The sequence below is a fragment of the Mya arenaria genome, chromosome 10 (assembly GCF_026914265.1).
Source record: "Mya arenaria isolate MELC-2E11 chromosome 10, ASM2691426v1".
Taxonomy (NCBI): Eukaryota; Metazoa; Mollusca; class Bivalvia; order Myida; family Myidae; genus Mya; species Mya arenaria.
In genome coordinates, this window is record NC_069131.1 from 65613431 (window position 1) to 65638490 (window position 25060).

The window sequence follows — 25060 nt, forward strand, 5'->3', positions numbered from 1 at the left end:
GAGGACATAGAGTATAGCTGATTGTGTCCCAATTCCCCGTCCCATTCCTCAAATATGCCACACGCTCATCGAAAAAGGATTTTACCAGTATTCTCACACACCTACCCATGTAATAGATTCTTGTCTTGGCCATATGTATCACTCTGGTTTAGTTGGCATAAGATCATAACAACAACACTGACATATTACAGTGACCCTGCATGGGTCTCATGAGGTGTTTCCAAACATCAATGACAGGTAATTAGTGTTTTTATATACAGTGTATTCCACTTTTTCATAAACATTACTTGCTTTACGCACACATGCTATTGTTTTTCCTTTTTTAAGTACTGACATTGTCCAAAGGTCAATGCAGCATTTGGGGGCATTCATCACATACTGTGACAGCTGATGATATGGTATGAGATGGTTGGAATGAATGGTATGGTATGGTATGAGATGGTATGGTGTGGGATGCGACGGGACGGGGCGGTTTGGTGATGGAATGGGATACTATGGCATGGTATGGTATGGTATGGTATGGTATGGTAGGATAATTTTCAAAGGATTGTTGCAGCTTATTTGTAGTCAAAATGTGGAAAGAGTGGGCATGGTGTCTCCAGTTAATCTGATACACATACGATGTAAAGTTTATACACTGTACAATGTACAAATTATTAAGCATAAATAAATAAAACACATTTCACCTTTTTTATTTTATCTAATAAATTTGTGTAACTAGTTTTATTGCAACTTGTAGGAAAAAAGTAAATGCACAAAAATGTAGTGGTTCATGCATTTTTTCTTGTGATGTCGACTTCAAAGACAAGAGACAGGGATTTGGCTTAGTAATTACAAAACAACAACACGGCAAACTTCTTTTTATTTACTTATATTACTTATCTTTTTGTGATTTAATGCCATTTTAGACTATTTATTGAAATTTGTCGTAAACATATTTGTAACTGACATGACAAGTTTTACAGTATATACAAACATAACCACTTCTGTTTGAGAAAAATATTCACAAACACTATTTACTGTTCTAAAACAATAATATTCACAGTAAGTTATTTTAATGGTAATCTGAAACGGTCATTGAACGTTAATATTAGAATATACATAAGTACCTAAAATTCAAAGAATGCAAAATGCAAAAAATATATAAATAATGAAAAAATAAGAATACACCAATATAACAAAGGAATGTTTATGAACATTAAGCCATGAATATGCCTTTTAATTGCCATTGATTAATACCGTAGTACAAAGATAATTACCAGAATCATGAAATACTGCCTACTACTTGGGAACAGTTTAATGTCAATCAGTTAAGTATATGGTCTGCCTTGCCAATGGAAAATATTGACTCGAGGCTAGATGCTGGAATAATTGTCAGTTGTCCCAGAATATGAGAAGGTCAGTAAAAATAGCAATGTTAAATTGATAGCCACTGTTTATTACAGCAATTTGGTACTGATAGTGGAACTAACTAGAAGTTTAACTCCCCCCCCCCCTTGGCAGTGTTAAAGGGTTAATGTTACCATGGAAAATACAGGGGCAATCCCACCTGATAAGTCCGGTCGACCCCATTGGCTCGAACTCGCTTGGCTCGATTTTCTTGTTGGCTTGAACTCGATTGACTGGAATTCCTAGAACTAGATGTAAAGGACCAATTTCTGCAGACTGAAGGTAAGCATTCCCGCTTAGCTCGAATTTTTCGAGGCTCGAGGTATTTTGCCGGTCCCTGGGAGTTCGACCCAATGAGGTTCGACAGTGAAAACCAATAAATGTAAATGTTTAAAGGCAAGTTTTACAAAAATGCGTCCACCACCAAGCTTACAAGCTCAGAATTACCCATAGGAGGCAGTATAAGTCAGAGATGGTAAAAATGGTTTTAGTTTAAACTTATTTATTTTACAACGATTGTGAAACAAGTTATAATAACCTTACATTAATCACTCTCATTGGCGCGGTGTAATGCGAGAGTGTGGTTTTGTCTCGTAGGGGAAACCAAAAATTGTTTTTGGATATTATCTAGAATATAATGTATATACAATTGTTTCTCAAATGTTTTTTACCATCTCTGACCGATATGCCAACTGGCTTTACCACTAGGACAGTCTGTGACCCACTATGTATGACATTGACATCACTTCAAAGAAGAACATACATCAAATGAAATACGATCAAAATATTTTACTAAATGTTGATTTAAGAATAGTGTATTATAAATATAGATATTGTAATATTTAAAAAAAATAATAATTAAGATATATTATTTACAACCTTCAAAGACAGGATACAGCCTCTCCAGCAATACATCTGGGAAAAAAACTAGGAGAAAACTAGGAAATTTTCAAGCAGAAAACAAGGAAAAACTAAAAAACTAGGAATATTGAGACAAAACTAGGAGGTATTATCAGATAAAGTATTACCTTACTACTGCTTAGGTGTCCAATTACCTTACATTTATGTGTTCAGCTGACTGTAAATTTGCTTCTGTTTGGCGTCACTTCAGCATAGTCCAACCTTAAATCACCATGGGTGAAGGCCAAACTATGTATCGGTGACACGAAACCACAACTGCCACTAGCATAAGCAAGTCAGCTTACCATCTCTACATTGTTTTCTGCATAAAAATCTTCACAACACAATGAAAACACAAAATTGAATATTTCAAACATAATGTTGCAAATGAAAAACTAGGAATACTAGAAGCATTTTAGAAAAAAACTAGGAGCACTTTAAAAAAAACTAGAAAAAACTAGGAATGGCTGGAGAGCTTGACGATAGGACCATGTAACAAGTATCCTTAAATATCGTGTGGACATATATTTTTTTCAATTATGCTTTTTTTTTTATCTCTACCCGTCTTCCACTACCTTGATTTGAAATCAACTCAGCAGATTCATAATAGTATTAAGCTATAAAGAAACACAATTGTCACGTCGACCATTCCGTACTTGATAAAAGATGATTAGAAAAATGTTCAACTCATGTGACATAAAATGTTCATAACAATTTTATCCCATATTTGATATTTTAAATAAAATGTTCAGAACAGTTTCATTCCATATTTGATATAATATATAAAATGTTCAGATCAATTTCATCCCATATTTTATATTAACAAATGTTCAGAAACAATCAGGAAGCTGGAGATTCAAAATGGCTGTTCAATGTCACTCATCAACACCTATACTGGGGAATCACCGACATTCCAGTTCTACACAGTTGACATCATCTTGACGAATTCTGAAAAAAATACAACCTCATGTTATTGTTGTTTTGACGACAAGAATATGATAAGTAGCATGAGGAAATCTTTGTTTTGAAAGATAACTGGAGTTCTCTTATTTCAGTAATTATAGCTTCGTAAAGCAGAAAACGATGTCAATCTAAGCCTTTAGCTATAACACAACAAGGAAACGGTAAAATAGACTTTATTTAGATAAAATGTAGCCAGAACATGGTAAATAGATTTCATGTAGCTACAGTGTAGCCAGTACAGTGTATCTAAAACATAGTAAATAGACTTTACGAGGCTACAGTGTAGCCAGAACATGGTAAAATGACTTTATGTAATAACGGTGTAGTCAGAACATGGCAAAATGACTTTATGTAGCTATGGTGTAGCCAGAACATGGTAAAATGACTTTATGTAGCTACGGTGTAGCCAGAAAATGGCAAAATGACCTTATATAGAACATGGACAAATGACTTTATATAGCTACAAAGTAGCCAGAACATGGTTAAATATGTAGCTACAACATAGCCAAAAACATAGTAAAATGATTGTATATAGGTACAATGTAGCCATTAGTAACGCTACATTGTAGCCAGAACATGGCGTAGCCAGAATATAGTAAAATGACTGGAAGAAGCTAAAATGTAGCCAGAGTATAGTGAAACAATGATGTGGCTATGCATTTAATGAAGACATACTATGATAAACATAACTGGTTTAGCAATAATGTTGCAATGGTATGGTAAAGAGAATTGGTGTGTACATGTAGCTAGTGTTTAGCAAGAGGGTAGTCCGATTATGGTCAAAGGGGTAAGTGTCTCTATAATCTCCAATATGACAATTATAACTAATTATATTGTAAACCCAATGGTTCACAGCAGTTTGTATGATTATTTTCATAGGTGTCAATTCATTGAACAATGACCTTCTCTTGCCATTTGTCAATGCTGACCACTGACCCGTATGGTTGTATTGCCACTGGTCACTATTACAAGTGACGATTTCGTCACGATCCAGATCTCATCCCAATTGTCTCAGGTATGGCCACTTCCTACTTGAACAGGGTCAACCGACCAGTTGCCACTCGCCATCATAACTTATCACGTCTGGTCCAGGTTACACTCCCAGTTTCTAGACCCAACGTGAATCACACATATCTGTGTAAATGGTCAACTGTCCAGCTGCATTGGTCATTCACCATCATGGCTTGCCATCAGGCTACCAGACACATCGGCCCTCACTAAATCGGCCTCTATATGAAACGGTTACATTTTCGGCCCCTTACCAACTCGGCCCCACCCTGTAGACATTTTGGCCCCTGATTACGGAGACGTTTTGGCCGATTTGGTAAGGGGCCGATTTGTCTCGCTCCTTGTCATCCCGTGTCTGTCCATGGGACGCAACCATTGGTCAAAAGAATGGGTACTTGCCTTCACGTACGGTGTCACCTGATCACTGACGATTGGTCATTCGCAATCATCACTGACCACCCCGTGTCCACCAAAGCAATACTCAATGTGCGGACCAGACGGGAATCACGCACGTTCATGTACATGATGAAAATGAAAGGGGATTTCGGTATTTACCAGGATTTCGGTAATTCCACCGACCGTCCCTCTGATGCTTGCAACCGGTAACCCTGGCTAAAATTACTCACTTTGATGTATACGTTCGATGTATACGTTTTTCACTCATCACTATAACTGACCATTTCGTCCCTATATAGGTCACACATTTCTGACATGGTTTCCCGTGGCTCGGTACCTTTGTTAACCTTTGATAGCAATCACTCACCTACATGTATAAGTTCTCACCATCATAACTGACCATCCCGTCCTCATCCAAGCCACACTCGCAGTGGTCATTCACATGTATATAGTAAAATAAGCAGTGGTCACTCACCATCATAACTGACCATCCTGTCCCCATCCAAGTCACACTCGCAGTGGTCATTCACATGTATATACTATATAGTAAAATAAGCAGTGGTCACTCACCCTCATAACTGACCATCCTGTCCCCATCCAAGTCACACTCGCAGTCGTCATTCACATGTATATAGTAAAATAAGCAGTGGTCACTTACCATCATAACTGACCATCCCGTCCCCATCCAAGTCACACTCGCAGTGGTCATTCACATGTATACTATATAGTAAAATAAGCAGTGGTCACTCACCCTCATAACTGACCATCCTGTCCTCATCCAAGTCACACTCGCAGTCGTCATTCACATGTATATAGTAAAATAAGCAGTGGTCACTTACCATCATAACTGACCATCCCGTCCCCATCCAAGTCACACTCGCAGTCGTCATTCACATGTATATAGTAAAATAACCAGTGGTCACTTACCATCATAACTGACCATCCCGTCCCCATCCAAGTCACACTCGCAGTCGTCATTCACATGTATATAGTAAAATAACCAGTGGTCACTAACCATCATAACTGACCATCCCGTCCCCATCCAAGTCACACTCGCAGTCGTCATTCACATGTATATAGTAAAATAACCAGTGGTCACTTACCATCATAACTGACCATCCCGTCCCCATCCAAGTCACACTCGCAGTTGTCATTCACATGTATATAGTAAAATAAGCAGTGGTCACTTACCCTCATAACTGACCATCCCGTCCCCATCCAAGTCACACTCGCAGTCGTCATTCACATGTATATAGTAAAATAAGCAGTGGTCACTCACCCTCATAACTGACCATCCCGTCCCCATCCAAGTCACACTCGCAGTCGTCATTCACATGTATATAGTAAAATAACCAGTGGTCACTCACCCTCATAACTGACCATCCCGTCCCCATCCAAGTCACACTCGCAGTCGTCATTCACATGTATATAGTAAAATAACCAGTGATTACTCACCCTCATAACTGACCATCCCGTCCCCATCCAAGTCACACTCGCAGTCGTCATTCACATGTATTAAGTAAAAAAAAAAACAGTGGTCACTCACCATCATAACTGACCTACCCGTCCCCATCCAAGTCACGCTCGCAGTGGTCATTCGAACGTATATAGTAAAATAACCAGTGGTCACTCACCCTCATAACTGACCATCCCGTCCTTATCCAAGTCACACGACTGGATCATAGCTTCAATTTGTTCATCCGACAGTTTTTCGCCAAGGCTCTCCATAGCTGTCTTCAACTCACTCGCTACATAGAAGAAGTATTCAAGAAAAGTTATGACCAATCCATCTATTTGAATGAACCGGTACCAGGGTGAGGAACCACGTGACTTCAGAGGGGTTCTCACATGGATCACCACGGGTCACAACCGATGTAAATAAACAAGCAAGTGACGTTAATTTCTAAATAACTTTTTTGACAGAAAAAAAGAAAATATTTCTTAGCCTATAAAAGACTACTACGTATGCTCTACTTCTGCTTCTACACATGTGAAATCTTATAGATTTGCTTGTATATAATGATGCAATTCTTGGCCAAAATTTCAGCGTTGCGTCGTTTTACAAAATTCCGTCAAGTTGAAATTTTGACCCATATGAGAACCCATCTAAAAGCTCGTGATTTCTCACCCTGAGTACCAACGTTTGCCGTCATTACAAATAAAAATGAAGTTACTGGTTCTAAGTTTTGAACTGCTATATAAGCAAGTGGAACACACATTAATATGTTACTAGTTTTTCAGTCAATGTCTTACGGTAAAAGCAGTGTGCATAATATATCCTCGACTTACTTGGGCTCAAATTTGAGAAAAAAATGACGGTAAGAGAACAATAGTTTTAATCCATGAGATCTAGTCTTTCTATGATTGGATCAGTTGCAAACACGGCCATCATTTCCTCAAACAATATTTAACCTCTCCATCTTCAGACATTTACCAACCATCTGCTACAGTCGAACCCCAATGGCTCGAACTCGCTAGGCTCGAATTCCAAGACGGCTCGAACTAGATGTTAAGGACCGATTTCTTTATACTGAAGGTAATCATTCCTGCTTGGCTCGAACGGTTCGAGGCTCGAGGTATTTTCACCGGTGCCTGGAGGTTCGAGCCAATGAGGTTTGACTGTAATTTACTTACCTTGTATTTGGCCATTTCCGTCTTTATCGAAATGCTTGAAGGCGGCCCTCAGCTCTTCCTCGTCGACCTTTCTACCCATTGACTTGAGAAACTCCGAAAAATCAATTGTACCGTTGCCTGAAAAATACATACATTTGCCTGAAAAAATATACAATTCCCTGAAAAGTATACACTTGCCTGAAAATGTATACAATTACCTGAACGGGTATACAATTGCCTAAAAAATACATACATTTGCCTTAAAACGTATACAATTGCTTGAAAAAAAGTATACAATTGCCTGCAAGAGTATACAATTGCCTGAAAAATATACATACATTTGCCTGAAAAAGTATACAATTGCCTGAAAAGTATACAATTGCCTGAAAAATGCATGTAGGTTCATCTTATCCCGAGCGTAGGGTGTTTTTACGGAAATAGGTTAACGAGGTTTACGAGTGTCCGCCGAACACCCTGGGCCAGGGTTGGGGTGAACCTATATTACACGAGCGGCCATGGTAGATGCGTATTTATTAACAAAATATAGAAAATGAATTTTAATGCATCGTTTACGTACGGGTACTTTTAAAATCTTTGCCCGTCGACAAGATAATGATTTCAAGGATGGTCAAATACATGTATGTTGATACATTTGTATACAGTACTTATCTGGGGTGGGAGAAATGAGTTTTATAACTAGGCACGTATATCATTGTTTAAGCTTTGTCTAAAGCAGTGTTGCCTTAAATGGTGAACATCTAATTAGTGAACATCAGATCAAATGCATTAATTGTGACATTGTCTAAAATAAAGACTTAAAGACAGGTTGTTCGTTTTTCTATCAATCAAGGGCCGTAACTCAACTTTGCTTTCTGGCAGAGTTATGGAATCCGCTAAACATGTGTGTATTGCAATATTGAATACAAGTGTGTAACAAGGATTTCTTTACGTCAATTGTCCTTTAATTGTTCATGAGTAATAGCTTAAGCTTTTATGCGTGACGTCAGCGTCGACCGCGACACGCAGCCCTCACGATAACAAGCAGTATTATTTTGTATCCCTGTTTATCGCAGAGCGTACATACATTTAAACGGGAAACCAAGTCGTAAACGTAAGGTTATCGTAACTTACTTTGCCTTATCTGAACGCAATGCAGGCTTTGAAAATAACTTGACTTTGTACTTAAAATCAGTTGGCTGTACGATAGCTGCTTTGAAGTTGCGTGGGGTTCTAAAATATTTACATACTCATTCAAAAAGTCGTTTGAAATTGATGTGACTACTACGCGTAACTGACCAGTGAGGCACGAAACCAAATACCTTTGTAGCTAATGAACATAATATATTGATACTCGAGAGAAATGACTTCGATCATGGCTAGGAACTTTCATAATAATAACTCGGAATAAGGAATACTATGGTTACCAACTCTCAACTCTCAGGAGACCAGAATCCGAGGCAATTTACCTCGGTCGCGCGATAATTTGTACATCAGTTATGACTTTATGATTGATCGGTGCCTCGTATCGGTTGCAGAAATGATTATGTTCAATTACTTCGGAATTATGAGTATGAATAATTGAACAATCACTTGACATAGAGTGAGTGTTCACAATCATACTCAATAGTTAGCGAGGGGTTGGAAGAACGTGTATGGTTTTGAAGTAGCATTTGTAGCGTTTAGTCATAGAATGTCAATGAGTTTGTCGTGGTATGTCAATGGGTTTTTTCATGGTATGTCAATGGTTTTGTCCTGGTATGTCAATGGTTTTGTCATGGTATGCCAATGGTTTTGTCGTGGTATGTCAATGGTTTTGTCCTGGTATGTCAATGGTTTTGTCATGGTATGCCAATGGTTTTGTCGTGGTATGTCAATGGTTTTGTCGTGGTTTGTCAATTGTATTGTCGTGGTATGTCAATGGCTTTTCCATAGAATGTCAATGGTTTTGTCCTGGTATGTCAATGGTTTTGTGCTGGTATGTCAATGGTTTTGGCATGGAATGTCAATGGTTTTGTCGTGGTATGTCAATGGTTTTTTCGTGGTATGTCAATTGTTTTGTCGTGGTATGTCAATGGCTTTTCCTTGGAATGTCAATGGTTTTGTCCTGGTATGTCAATGGTTTTGTCATGGTATGCCAATGGTTTTGTCGTGGTATGTCAATGGTTTTGTCGTGGTATGTCAATGGTTTTGTCGTGGTATGGCAATGGCTTTACCATGGAATGTCAATGGCTTTATCATGGTATGTCAATGGTTTTGTCCTCGTATGCCAATGGTTTTGTCGTGATATGTCAATGGTTCTGTGTGGTATGTCAATGGTTTTGTCGTGGTATGTCAATGGTTTTGTCGTGTTATGTCAATGGTTTTGTCGTGGTATGTCAATGACTTTGTCATGCCATGATAAGTAAATATTTGGTAATCATACCTTTTACAGGAGAGGTTTGAGTTATTGCCTTGAAGCTCTAGATACAAACATGAGATACATAACGGTTATTGATATGTAAATCCATCATTGTACTACTAGCAATACTGTTAGCATCCCTCCCCAAGCAATAGCTTAAGTGGAAGTTTTTTTTAAAGTGACACTCTTATTCAAAATCAATACATACACATGTAATAAACCTTTAACTTATTACTAAATAATGCATTTATGGAAATTATTTACTAGTATTACTGATAACAAGATTGTAACCGTGTCTTTAATAGCTAAAAACACATAAATATTAAATGATTGGTGAGTGGTAAAATATTTCCTGTGATCTTCTATCGTCTCATAAGGTAGAAAGACCGTGTTTTCTGCACCTTTCTTTCAAATTAAACTCGTTTTTTTTCTGAAGAACCATAGTTTTCGACATTCAGTCATTCAGGCTTTTTGGTACATTAAAACAATTGTATTAATTGTGGTAAATCGTATTTGGGAGTAAGAGTGCATTTTTAAGTGTATATTATATAAGAGTTGAGTAGTGTAACCACCCCCTACCGTTAGCATCCATCTCATTGATCATGTCCTTCAGTTCGTCTTCTGTCGGTGTCTGACCGAGTGCCTTCATCACCGCTCCGAGCTCGGTCGTCGTGATTTGGCCATCTCCGTCTTTATCGAACATGTCGAATGCCTCCCTAAATTCTATAAATAGAAAAAAGCTTAGAACTATCCGATTTATTCTTTAAATAGAAACAAACTTAAAATGCTCCGCTCAATTAAATAACTAGAAACAAACTAAGAAACAAACTTAGAAGCTCCGCTCAATTAAATAAATAGAAACAAACTTAGAAGCTCCGCTCAATTAAATAACTAGAAACAAACTTAGAAACAAACTTAGAAGCTCCGCTCAATTAAATAAATAGAAACAAACTTAGAAGCTCCGCTCAATTAAATAAATAGAAACAAACTTAGAAGCTCCGCTCAATTAAATAAATAGAAACAAACTTAGAAGCTCCGCTCAATTAAATAAATAGAAACAAACTTAGAAGCTCCGCTCAATTGAATAAATAGAAACAAACTTAGAAGCTCCGCTCAATTAAATAAATAGAAACAAACTTAGAAGCTCCGCTCAATTAAATAAATAGAAACAAACTTAGAACGCTCCGCTCAAATTAGAAGACCCATCATTGAATCACCAGCCCAATTGCGCAATTTGGCTGGTCGGGGTATGCGTGGAGTCGGACTCCACACACTTGGACCAGCCCAATTGCGTTCATACCCCGATAATGACATCAATTCCGCAATTCATTCCTTAACTAAATTCAATGGCACGGGGGCCAGAACAATATTTTGAGAATTGTGATAATCAGGGGAGGCCAAAACGGGCTTAGGGGGGATTTTGTACAGATAGTGTAATTCAACGATCGAGGGGGGGGGGGGAGATGAGAACGTAATGTGGTGCGACTTTTAACAAAAGCTCTTTAAAGTTAATGGACTTTGGGGCCAGGGCATAAAACAACGTTGTGAACGAAAATTGGGGCGACTTTTTCACAGAAGATCTTTAAAACTATTCAATGGTCCGGGGAGACCAGAACATTAATACCAAGGCTGTGAACGTATTAAGTAATATACGGTACCTTTTATCTGTTCCTCCGTAAGGTGATCACATTGGGCTGTCTGAAAAATAATGAAGGGAAATATATAATTACATTATAATTCCTTCGTGAATTGTAGGCCTTAAAAGGACACTCTCACTTAGATTATACTGGCAACGAATTTTAAAACGTTTATGAAGAAACATCAAACAGCTTCTGGCAGATATTCGGCATTGGAACATGCTTTTTTACAATTTGGTTCTATTTAATACTGTTTAAAGCTGCACTCTCACAGATATACATTTTTACAACATTTTTATTTTTTGTCTTGGAAAGAGCAGTTTTTTTGCATAAATATGTGTAAACCAATGATATAAGATTGCTGACAAAAAATCAGATCGTAGATTTTCATATTTCCGTTTGAAAATTAATGTTTTATGGCCTAAACCGTTACTAGCGGTGTAAGAAAAATGCATAAAACATTATTTTTTTAACTTAAATATAAAAATATGCGGTCTTATTTTTTGTCAGCAGTCTTACATGACTGGTTTCCATGGACGTTCGCAAAACTTGGCTCGTTCCAAGACGAAAAAGTTATCAAAACGTTCAACTTGTGAGAGTGCAGCTCTAACATGAAAACAAAGTATCTAATTCTTTTTATAGGTTTTCCGATGTGGGGAGTTACAAATATTTTTTAATATAACAATGAGTCATCAAAGAAAATAACGCTTGTAGCTGTCATTAAACTACTTATCCAAGCAATAAATTAATAGGTAATATAGAATAGAACAGAAATTTTATTCAGACTTGTACAATGTACATCGTCTACATATATACATACAATTTTTTTATATATATAGTGTCAACGTGTATATATAACATGTAATGGCAAATGGTTAGCGCAGTGGTTAGCGCACTCGCTTCTCACCTAGGCGACCCGGGTTCGATTCCCGGCCTGGGCGCATGTGAGTTTGGTTTGTGGTCACCAAGCCGGACAAGTGGGTTTCCTCCGGGTTCTCCGGTTTCCCCCACAACACAAGACCACACTCTCGCGTAAAATCGTGCCAACGAGAGTGATTGATATAATGTTGTAATAACTTGTTTCACAATCGTTGTAAAATAAATATGTTTAAACTAAATGGTTAATACATGTATATATAAGTCATTGTATTACATTGATTTGATCACGGGTCATGTTGGCCTATTTCAAATATGTATTGTGTGATATATTTCTTTGAATAAACTTTCTTCTTCTTCTTCTTCTTCTTCTTCTTCTTCTATATGCTGTTTCAATTTTTTATAAAACAACAGTGAAGATACTATATGTAGTAAAAATTGGAGGCTGAACTTTAATAACATTTATCTTTCAACATTTAACAAATTATTTCTAATAACAAGAGCGTCATTAATATACAATGCTAGTTTACTTAGTAGTTTAACATCGGACTAACATGGACATATAAATATAAAATGAAATTCATCTTCATGTGTTCTTCAAAATATACACATTAAATGATCTGAATATTCTTTTTTATATGAATTTGTAGACACTGGCCATAGCCTTTAGGATATTTTGTAAATAATTCTTGAATCTTGAATCTGTGTTGTATGATACTCGTATGTTAGTAGAACAGGACACTAATTCAGCCCTACTGCATCGTTACCATTATGGTGCGTAGGTGTACGTGAAATTTATACACACTACATGTATGTTTAAACATTAAAGCTGCACAGTCACAGATCGACAGTTTTTACATTTTTTAGTTTTTGTCTCAGAATCAGCTGATGTTGGTATCAATGCCTTCAATTTAGTCATATAAGAAAACTCACAATAGAACATATATTATCTCGATTGTTTGAGAAACTTCAATTTGTATTAAGGCGTAAGTAACGCTTTTAGCAATAAAACACCAATTCATGAACGTAAATTTGAAAAACTTTGATCTGATCTTTGTCAGAGGACTTATTTTACTGGTTTCCAGACATTTACGCAAAATTTGGTTCATTTCAAGACAAAAAAAAAATATTTAAAAAAATGTGAAAACGGTCAATCTGTGTGAGTGCAGCTTTATCGTTTTATCAGGTCTGACATCAGAAGAAAAGAACAACTGGTGTGAAATGTGAAGAAAATCAGATAATGCTTTCTTAAATGATAAAAACATTAGCGAAATTTCCATCAATGTATTAGTAATACATGTTTGAAAATGAGACAAAAATCGCCATTTTGCTTAAAACGTAGGTGACGTCATTGATAATTGACTTGTTTTCGGCTTCGATTTTCAACATTCTGTTCAAATGAGTAATTAACAATTGTTGTTTGAAGTTTGTTCAAAAATATAAGCAAAATAACTAGACTTCAATAACGTTTTAAAAGTCCTTGCTAACATAAAACTTCTGGACGAGTGCCTATAACTTCAATATTTACAATTGCTTTAGGTGAAAACATGTAGTTGATAAATATATCTTAAACTTAAACCTAATCAACATCTCATCCCCTTGAGTTTGACAGGTGAGTGAAATACAACAAGGTGTTTCATGTTTCCTTAATGCATGGATGCTGTCTGGATGTTTGATTGTTTCAATTACTCATGGGGTTCAGGTCAGTTTCATATCAATACCTGTCAGTATTTTAAAGCTGCACTCTCACAGACTGATTGTTTTGAAAACTTTTCTTTATTTTTGTCTTGGGATGAGCCAATTTTTACCAAAATATCTGGAAATCAGTGATATAAGACAGGTGACAAAAGATCAAATCGCAATTTTGAATTTTTACGTTCGAAAATTGAAGTTTTGCGGCTAAAGGCGTTACTAACGCTATAAGAAAATAATGTTTATTCGGCATTAAACATATATTTTCGAACGTAAATATGAAATACTGCGATCTGATCCTTAATTAGCAGTCTTATATCACTGATTCTCAGACATTTACGCAAAGATTAGCTCATTCTAAGACAAAATAAATCTGTGAGAGTGCAGCTTTAAAGAATCATGAAACTCTTCCTTTGGTACGCTTTATTTACGGGATTTTAAGAGGGGTAATCGGGACTCAGGGTGGTACTCGGTACGCAACAAACAAAACCCTAAAAAGTTTGCATCTTCGGGTACAAATACCCTTAAAATTTGCACCACTTGCATGGTTTCGGTATGAAAATGAAGGAGTGTTCTGTACGCAGTGGAGTGTGGGTTTAACACATTATTGCTGATCGTTCAAAAGAATGAATATTTAATGGACTGAAATAAAAAAAAATATAATGTGACAAAAACTTGATGATATGCGTGTTGAATAGGTTATAACAACCAAAATGCGCAGTAAATAGAATGCATTCAACTCGCTTTGGCGACGAAACTCCTCTAAGATAAACATGATTATCTTTTGTATTAGTAAACGTTTTTCTCAAAAAAGTATGTGTTCAGTGTGAACTAAATTCAGAATGGGTATTACACCCCTGATAAGATGCATTGAATACAAAAGCTTGGTTAAACACCCTAAGAAATGCTTATAAGATAACAGGAAAAAAACAATTTCTCTCTCTTTCCCCTTCTTCGTATCTTGAAAGTTTGCAAAAAAATAACATTATATATATTCAGATTTCCTCATAGCTGTTTTATCCAAATTAGCATAGATAAATAATAGCTTGCTAATGGGAGTATATCTGAACTGTATGTATAATGTTCACTCGTCGTCACTAATGTACAGATACTTGACATACATGTATAAAATATGACACAGCTAATGCTTAATAAACAGTGAGTGTTTGAAGTGGTTTAATAATGGATGCAGAGTCAACAACCTTTTATAACCTATGACTAATGGAAAATAAGAGTTTATATACAAAGTATAATTTAAATGAATACTTCGAATATAATGTAAACTTTAAAAAAAATGTCCAAAGCATGTTGCATACTGCACACTTTACAAGTATTGAACATCAAACAAGAAAAAAAAAGATAAAAGATAATAAACTGACACATCATTTTATGAAACAAGGCATACATGTGATTATCCAATACTAATTACATGCATATACACACATTTACAAAGTTGTAAACATACCATTTTAGCAATATTATCCCTAATAAATCCGGAAGACACGAATTGTATAAAATGTATAAAGCAATTGAAAACCACGTTTATTTATAAACCAAATAAGCGTGTCATCTATTGGTCGTATGTATACAGTTCGTCTCCAGTTTGAGGCTGTGCTATGGTTACCGAATAATGCTATATCTTCCTGTAAACCTCAGTGGAAATTATGACGAAAGTCTCATATATCATACAATGAATTCGATATATCAGAATTCTTTATGACCTTATGATTTATACATGTAGTGTTATTGCTTGTTTATATCGAAGACACTCAAACACGGACAATTTTGTTAAATGTATATATGTAAATATATATAAGCAATCTTGTCGTTTTCACAACTGAATGAATATCGGCGAAAATGACATTAAATTAAACAATTAATCACCCGCGGGCTAAATTGACAAGGCCATCGTTTTATGCACAATATTTACCATAAATGTGGTTAAGATGTAATGTATTATTTTGATCAACTGATAAATGGTAATACAATAAACAATTGTGGGTTCGATTCCCACCAGAGGTACTTTTTCATGGCCTCTGTAAAGGACACAGTGCTGTTGTCTTTCCAGGAAACGGATTTAAGGGTAATCTTATCAGCTTTCGTCACAATCGAGCTAAAACAAGTATACAATATACTAATAATAGACTGAATGCCCTTGTAATTCTCCGATTCAAATTCACGTGATCTATATAGCATGTAGCTAGCACCAACTGTCCCCTTCTTTAAGGACATTATTAGGTTTTTAGAGGCGATTTTCTACTATTAAATGTGTGCGTTTTTGAGTTAATTCACTGAATTACTTCAATTTTGTTTCACGGCTATTGTGGACTTCGTTATTTGAAAAAAAAATCCTTTAATACAAACCTCTGATTGAAAATATGCGAACGGTTTTAAATGTAAATTGTATTTACCATCTTCTGAAAGTTAATTCACTTCTTCTCATAGAAATTGGAGTTTTTCTTCGTTTGTGTAATATTATAGTTTTATTTGTTCTTTAATTGTTTTCGATCGAAAATAAGTAAGTATTATATACTAGTTTACTCTATCGTTCTTGTTTGGCATATTCCTATATAGGTTATCTTTAAACCCGTCAGTACTAAAACTGTACACAGAAGTACAACCTATTTTTTCTGAGTGTCTATAGAAATAATATATATATATACGATCAGGACCCATGAAACGGTTGTATACGAATCAGTGCTCTAGAAAGTACTGTAAACAAAATTAGTGTTCTTGGATGTATTGTATAGGAAATCAGTTTAATTTGAAATACTTTAAAAGATAGCAGTTTCCCTTGAAGTGATGTATATATGAAATCAGTATAGATGGAACTACTGTAAATGAAATATCAGAATCCATGTAAGTACTGTATACAAAATCAGTGCTTTGAAAACTTCAGTATATGAAATCATTGTCCTGAGAACTACTATATATGTATAAGAATTCAATGTTGATGGAGGTACTGTGTATGAACCCATTGTCCTGGGAAGTACCGTGAATGCAATCAGTGTCCGGGGAAGTACTGTGTATGTAATCAGTGTCCTGGGAAGTACTGTGTATGCAATCAGTGTCCTGGGAAGTACCGTGTATGCAATCAGTGTCCTGGGAAATACTGTGTATGAAACCATTGTCCTGGGAAGTACCGTGTATGCAATCAGTGTCCTGGAAAGTACCGTGCGTATGAAATCAGTGTCCTGGGAATTACTTTGTATGATATCAATGTCCTTGGAGGTATTGTGTATGAAATCAGTGTCCTTGGAAGTACTGTGTATGAAATCAGTGCCTTCGGAAGTACTGTGTAAGAAATCATTGTCCCGGGAATTATTGTGTATGAAATCAGTGTACTGGGAAGTACTGTGTATGAAATCAGTGTACTGGGAAGTACTGTGCATGGTATCAGTGTCCTTGGAAGTATTGTGTATGATAATTTATCAGTGTCCTGGGAAGTATTGTGTATGAAACCAGTGTCCTGGGAAGAACTGTGTATACAATCAGTGTCCCGAGGTGTATTGTGTATGAAATCAGTGTCCTTGGAAGAACTGTGTATGAAATCAGTGTCCCGAGGTGTATTGTGTAAGAAATCAGTGTCCTGGGAAAAATGTATATGATATTAGTTTCAAGGAAAGTACTGTGTATGAAATCAATGTCCGTGGAAGTACTGTGTATGATTTCAGTTTCCTGGGAAGTATTGTGTATGACGCCATTGTCCCGGGAAGTACAGTGTATAAAATCAGTGTCATGGGAAGTACTGTGTATGAAATCAATATCCAGGGAAGAACTGTGTATGCAATTTGTGTTCCGGGAAGTACTCTGTATGAAATCAGTGTCCTAAGATGTATTGTGTATGAAATCAGTGTCCTTAGATGTATTGTGTATGAAATCAGTGTCGTAGAAAATATTGTGTATGAAATCAGTGTTTCGGGAAGTACTGTGTATGAAATCAGTGTCATGGGAAGTACTGTGTATGAAATCAGTATTCCGGGAAGTACTGTGTATGAAATCAGTATCCGGGGAAGTACTGTCTATGAAATCAGTGTCCCGGGAAGTACTGTGTATGAAATCAGTGTCCTGGGAAGTACTGTGTATGAAATCAGTGTCCAGGGAAGTACTGTGTATGAAATCAGTGTCCTGGGAAGTACTTTGTATGAAATCAGTGTCCCGGGAAGTACTTTGTATAAAATCAGTGTCCCGGGAAGTACTGTGTATGAAATCAGTGTCCCGGGAAGTACTGTGTATGAAATGAGTGTGCCGGGAAGTACTTTGTATGAAATCATTGTCCCGGGAAGTACTATGTATGAAATCAGTGTCATGGGAATTACTGTGTATAAAATCAGTGTCATGGGAAGTAATGTGAATGCAATCAACGTCCCGGGAAGTACTGCGTATAAAATAAGTATCCCGGGAAGCACTGTGTATGAAATCAGTGTTGCGGGAAGTACTATGTATGAAATAAGTGTCCAGGGAAGTACTGTGTATGAAATCAGTGTCCAGGGAAGTACTGTGTATGAAATCAGTGTCATGGGAAGTACTATGTATGAAATCAGTGTCATGGGAAGTACTGTGTATGAAATCAGTGTCCAGGGAAGTACTGTGTATGAAATCAGTGTTCAGGGAAGTACTGTGTATGAAATCAGGGTCCAGGGAAGTACTGTGTATGAAATCAGTGTCATGGGAAGTACTATGTATGAAATCAGTGTCATGGGAAGTACTGTGTATGAAATCAATGATCCGGGAAGTACTGTGTATGAAATCAGTGTCCCGGGAAGCACTGTGTATGAAATCAGTGTTGCGGGAAGTACTGTGTATGAAATCAGTGTCCAGGGAAGTACTGTGTATGAAATCAGTGTCCAGGGAAGTACTGTGTATGAAATCAGTGTCCAGGGAAGTACTGTGTATGAAATCAGTGTCATTGGAAGTACTATGTATGAAATCAGTGTCATGGGAAGTACTGTGTATGAAATCAATGATCCGGGAAGTACTATGTATGAAATAAGTATCCCGGGAAGCACTGTGTATGAAATCAGTGTTGCGGGAAGTACTATGTATGAAATAAGTGTCCAGGGAAGTACTGTGTATGAAATCATTGTCCCGGGAAGTACTGCGTATGAAATCAGTGTCATGGGAAATACTGTGAATGAAATCAGTGTCATGGGAAGTACTCTGTATGAAATCAATGATCCGGGAAGTACTGTGTATGAAATCAATGTTCCGGGAAGTAATGTGTATGAAAACAGTGACCCGGGAAGTACTGTGTATGAACTCAGTGTCCCGGGAAATACTGTGCATGAAATCAGTGTCCCGGGAAGTATTCAGTGTTTCGGGAAGTACTGTGTTGAAATCAGTGTCCCGGAATGTACAGTGTATGAAATAAGTGTTCCGGGAAGTACTGTGTATGAAATCAGTGTCCAGGGAATACGATTTAAGAATGCTTTGAATGATCCATATTGCTGCCTCCAGTTTTCACTATTTATCTTTTGCATGCTGTTTTACTGCGGTAAAACCGGCAATATATAAAGATTGTTTTCCACTGAATAACGTGCTCTTTCAAACAAATTACTTTAACAGACATAAGGACATAATGGGCCGATTGTTGCGGACTTTGTTTAAGTTGATAACATTTGATATGGCAGCGTTGCTAACTTTTAAAGGTAAAACAGTTTATTATGTGCTGATATACAGATCTAAGTTAAACAAACTGAACTTCTGTCTCGATATTTGTGAAAAGTAATGAAATTCACGTGTGTGTCCATGAATCTTTCAGTGAACCAAATGATGTCAATGTTAACAACGACTCTGTTAACAAGACTGTTAACTTTTTAAGGAAAACTACAACGGTTCAGAACAATCGGCACGTAGTCTGCAAGAAACCTTCAGAAAGTGACAGATCATATTATGATATTATTTTGTAATGCACCAGTCAATTGTAACCACGGCTCCCCCAGGTCCGGGGAATAGCGGGGACTTTGACTTTTGGTCTAGTCCAGCCCGGGTAAAAACCTCGCCCTGCGGGGACGAGCTGCTGGTTAAATCCCCGCCAAATGCCCCCGCACCCCAGGGACCATAGGTAAGGACCATTCCCCGCTATTTTGGGCGCGAAGACAAAACCACCGCATTCACCCGGCACTGCGGGGCCACCTGGAAGGTAAAAACACAGCCCATTCCCCCGGCTATACCCGGTTTACCGCCGGACCTGGTGGGACGTGGTTACAATTGACTGGTGCATAACATCAAATTAACTTAGTTCAAAGGGAGATAACTCCAACGTAATATTGACGACAAATACAAGAGTTATTTCATCTTTGCACTGATACTGACCGATGGCTGTTATCTCAATGACTCAGTCATTTGATTACATGTTCTGGATAGTTGACAGAAACCTAAGCCATATAATACATGTCTGATAGCTATATTGACCAGCGGTCAGTTTGACCTGAGCGCGACCTAAATAACCACTGCCCTCTTGTGTATTTAGTTTCATTCAAACAAATGCCAATTCTAACTCCTATCCATAATTCTTAAGTATATATTTATTCAAGTTTTACGAGACAACTTAGTTAACACAATTAGTAACTAAGAGATTTTAGATTATTTATCAGTATTGTAACTATATACATGTATAACTTTATATATAGTAGCTGGTGCAAGTAACATTAAACGTTAAAATGTATTAGAATAATTGTTTTTACGATATACATTTATTTTCAATGGCTTTATTAGAAAATACTTTGATTATTGACTGACAAACTTTTCAGTATGTAGACATACCCAAACCCTAATGTACAATGGTAAAATAGTTGACGCTGCGAAGGCATACTAACTTACCGTTTGTGCTATAAGATGGTACAATGATTGTTCACGCAACGAAGTCATACCGTCACGTCTTTGTTGGAATTGTTGACTTTACGAAGGCAGATTAACAAACATTTTGCACAATCGTTGATTATACGTAGGCATACAATAACCGTTTTTGCAATGGCACAAACTAACAAGCATTTAGTACAAAGGTACAATTGTTAACTATACGAAGGCATACGTACAAGTACACCGTGCAATGGTACAATTGTTGACTCTACGAAGGCATACACACAAGTACACCGTGCAATGGTACAATTGTTGACTCTACGAAGGCATACATACAAGTACACCGTGCAATGGTACAATTGTTGACTCTACGAAGGCATACATACAAGTACACCGTGCAATGGTACAATTGTTGAGTCTACGAAGGCATACGTACAAGTACATCGTGCAATGGTACAATTGTTGACTCTACGAAGGCATACGTACAAGTACATCGTGCAATGGTACAATTGTTCACTATACGAAGGCATACATACAAGTACATCGTGCAATGGTACAATTGTTGACTATACGAAGGCATATATACAAGTACATCGTACAATGGTACAAGTGTTGACTATACGAAGGCATACATACAAGTACACCGTGCAATGGTACAATTGTTGACTCTACGAAGGCATACATACAAGTACAGTGCAATGGTACAATTGTTGACTATACGAAGGCAAACACACAAGTACACCGTGCAATGGTACAATTGTTGACTATACGAAGGCATACATACAAGTACACCGTGCAATGGTACAATTGTAGACTCTACGAAGGCATACATACAAGTACATCGTGCAATGGTACAATTGTTGACTCTACGAAAGCATACATACAAGTACATCGTGCAATGGTACAATTGTTGACTCTACGAAGGCATACATACAAGTACATCATACAATGGTACAAGTGTTGACTATACGAAGGCATACATACAAGTACACCGTGCAATGGTACAATTGTTGACTCTACGAAGGCATACATACAAGTACATCGTGCAATGGTACAATTGTTGACTATACGAAGACATACATACAAGTACACCATGCAATGGTACAATTGTTGACTATACGAAGACATACATACAAGCATTGTGTGCAATGGTACAATTGTTGACTATACGAAGGCATACATACAAGTACATCGTGCAATGGTACAATTGTTGACTTACGAAGGCATTCATACAAGTACACCGTGCAATGGTACAATTGTTGACTATACGAAGGCATACATACAAGTACACCGTGCAATGGTACAATTGTTGACTATACGAAGGCATACATACAAGTACACCGTGCAATGGTACAATTGTTGACTATACGAAGGCTTACATACAAGTACATCGTGCAATGGTACAATTGTTGACTATACGAAGGCATACATACAAGTACATCGTGCAATGGTACAATTGTTGACTATACGAAGACAACATACAAGTACATCGTGCAATGGTACAATTGTTGACTATACGAAGACATACATACAAGCATTGTGTGCAATGGTACAATTGTTGACTATACGAAGGCATACATACAAGTACATCGTGCAATGGTACAATTGTTGACTCTACGAAGGCATTCATACAAGTACACCGTGCAATGGTACAATTGTTGACTATACGAAGGCATACATACAAGTACACCGTGCAATGGTACAATTGTTGACTATACGAAGGCATGCATACAAGTACACCGTGCAATGGTACAATTGTTGACTATACGAAGGCTTACATACAAGTACATCGTGCGATGGTACAATTGTTGACTATACGAAGGCATACATACAAGTACACCGTGCAATGGTACAGTTGTTGACTCTACGAAGGCATACCATTGTTGACTATACGAAGGCATACCTACAAGCACTGTGTACAATGGTACAATTGTTGACTCTACGAAGGCATACATACAAGCACTGTGTACAATGGTACAATTGTTGACTCTACGAAGGCATACCTACAAGCACTGTGCGATGGTACAATTGTTGACTCTACGAAGGCATACCTACAAGCATTGTGTACAATGGTACAATTGTTGACTCTACGAAGGCGTACCTACAAGCACTGTGTACAATGGTACAATTGTTGACTCTACGAAGGCATACCTACAAGCACTGTGTACAATGGTACAATTGTTGACTCTACGAAGGCATACCTACAAGCACTGTGTACAATGGTACAATTGTTGACTCTACGAAGGCATAAATACAAGTACACCGTGCAATGGTACAATTGTTGACTCTACGAAGACATACATACAAGTACACCGTGCAATGGTACAATTGTTGACTATACGAAGGCATACATACAAGTACACCGTGCAATGGTACAATTGTTGACTCTACGAAGGCATACATACAAGTAACCTTGCAATGGTACAATTGTTGACTCTACGAAGGTATACATACAAGTACACCGTGCAATGGTACAATTGTTGACTATACGAAGGCATAAATACAAGTACACGTGCAATGGTACAATTGTTGACTCTACGAAGGCATACCTACAAGAACACCGTGCAATGGTACAATTGTTGACTCTACGAAGGCATACCCAAGAACACCGTGCAATGGTACAATTGTTGACTCTACGAAGGCATACATACAAGTACTGTGTACAATGGTACAATTGTTGACCTACGAAGGCATACATACAAGTACACCGTGCAATGGTACAATTGTTGACTTTACGAAGGCATACCTACAAGAACACCGTGCAATGGTACAATTGTTGACTCTACGAAGGCATACCTACAAGAACACCGTGCAATGGTACAATTGTTGACTCTACGAAGGCATACATACAAGTACACCGTGCAATGGTACAATTGTTGACTATACGAAGGCATACATACAAGTACACCGTGCAATGGTACAATTGTTGACTCTACGAAGGCATACATACAAGTACACCGTGCAATGGTACAATGTTGAGTCTACGAAGGCATACTACAAGTACATCGTGCAATGGTACAATTGTTGACTCTACGAAGGCATACGTACAAGTACATCGTGCAATGGTACAATTGTTGACTTACGAAGGCATACATACAAGTACATCGTGCAATGGTACAATTGTTGACTATACGAAGGCATACATACAAGTACATCGTACAATGGTACAAGTGTTGACTATACGAAGGCATACATACAAGTACACCGTGCAATGGTACAATTGTTGACTCTACGAAGGCATACATACAAGTACATAGTGCAATGGTACAATTGTTGACTCTACGAAGGCATACACACAAGTACACCGTGCAATGGTACAATTGTTGACTATACGAAGGCATACATACAAGTACACCGTGCAATGGTACAATTGTAGACTCTACGAAGGCATACATACAAGTACATCGTGCAATGGTACAATTGTTGACTCTACGAAAGCATACATACAAGTACATCGTGCAATGGTACAATTGTGACTATACGAAGGCATACATACAAGTACATCATACAATGGTACAAGTGTTGACTATACGAAGGCATGCATACAAGTACACCGTGCAATGGTACAATTGTTGACTCTACGAAGGCATACATACAAGTACATCGTGCAATGGTACAATTGTTGACTATACGAAGACATACATACAAGTACACCATGCAATGGTACAATTGTTGACTACGAAGACATACATACAAGCATTGTGTGCAATGGTACAATTGTTGACTATACGAAGGCATACATACAAGTACATCGTGCAATGGTACAATTGTTGACTCTACGAAGGCATCATACAAGTACACCGTGCAATGGTACAATTGTTGACTATACGAAGGCATACATACAAGTACACCGTGCAATGGTACAATTGTTGACTATACGAAGCATACACAAGTACACCGTGCAATGGTACAATTGTTGACTATACGAAGGCTTACATACAAGTACATCGTGCAATGGTACAATTGTTGACTATACGAAGGCATACATACAAGTACATCGTGCAATGGTACAATTGTTGACTATACGAAGACATACATACAAGTACACCATGCAATGGTACAATTGTTGACTATACGAAGACATACATACAAGCATTGTGTGCAATGGTACAATTGTTGACTATACGAAAGGCATACATACAAGTACATCGTGCAATGGTACAATTGTTGACTCTACGAAGGCATTCATACACAGTACACCGTGCAATGGTACAATTGTGACTATACGAAGGCATACATACAAGTACACCGTGCAATGGTACAATTGTGACTATACGAAGGCATGATACAAGTACACCGTGCAATGGTACAATTGTTGACTATACGAAGGCTTACATACAAGTACATCGTGCGATGGTACAATTGTTGACTATACGAAGGCATACAT

At 37.4% G+C, this 25060-nt stretch overlaps 1 protein-coding gene across 1 annotated transcript in view; it reads right to left on the reverse strand.

Moving 5' to 3' along the window:
- Positions 1–25060, reverse strand: part of LOC128204926 (neo-calmodulin-like) — a 363327-nt gene that overhangs the window by 282591 nt on the left and 55676 nt on the right. Inside the window, exons 4-5 of the mRNA XM_052906327.1 lie at positions 10247–10277; positions 7315–7407 (exon numbers count right to left, since the gene is read on the reverse strand). Coding sequence (XP_052762287.1) covers positions 7315–7407; positions 10247–10277 — 124 coding nt within the window. The remainder of the gene's footprint in view (positions 1–7314; positions 7408–10246; positions 10278–25060) is intronic.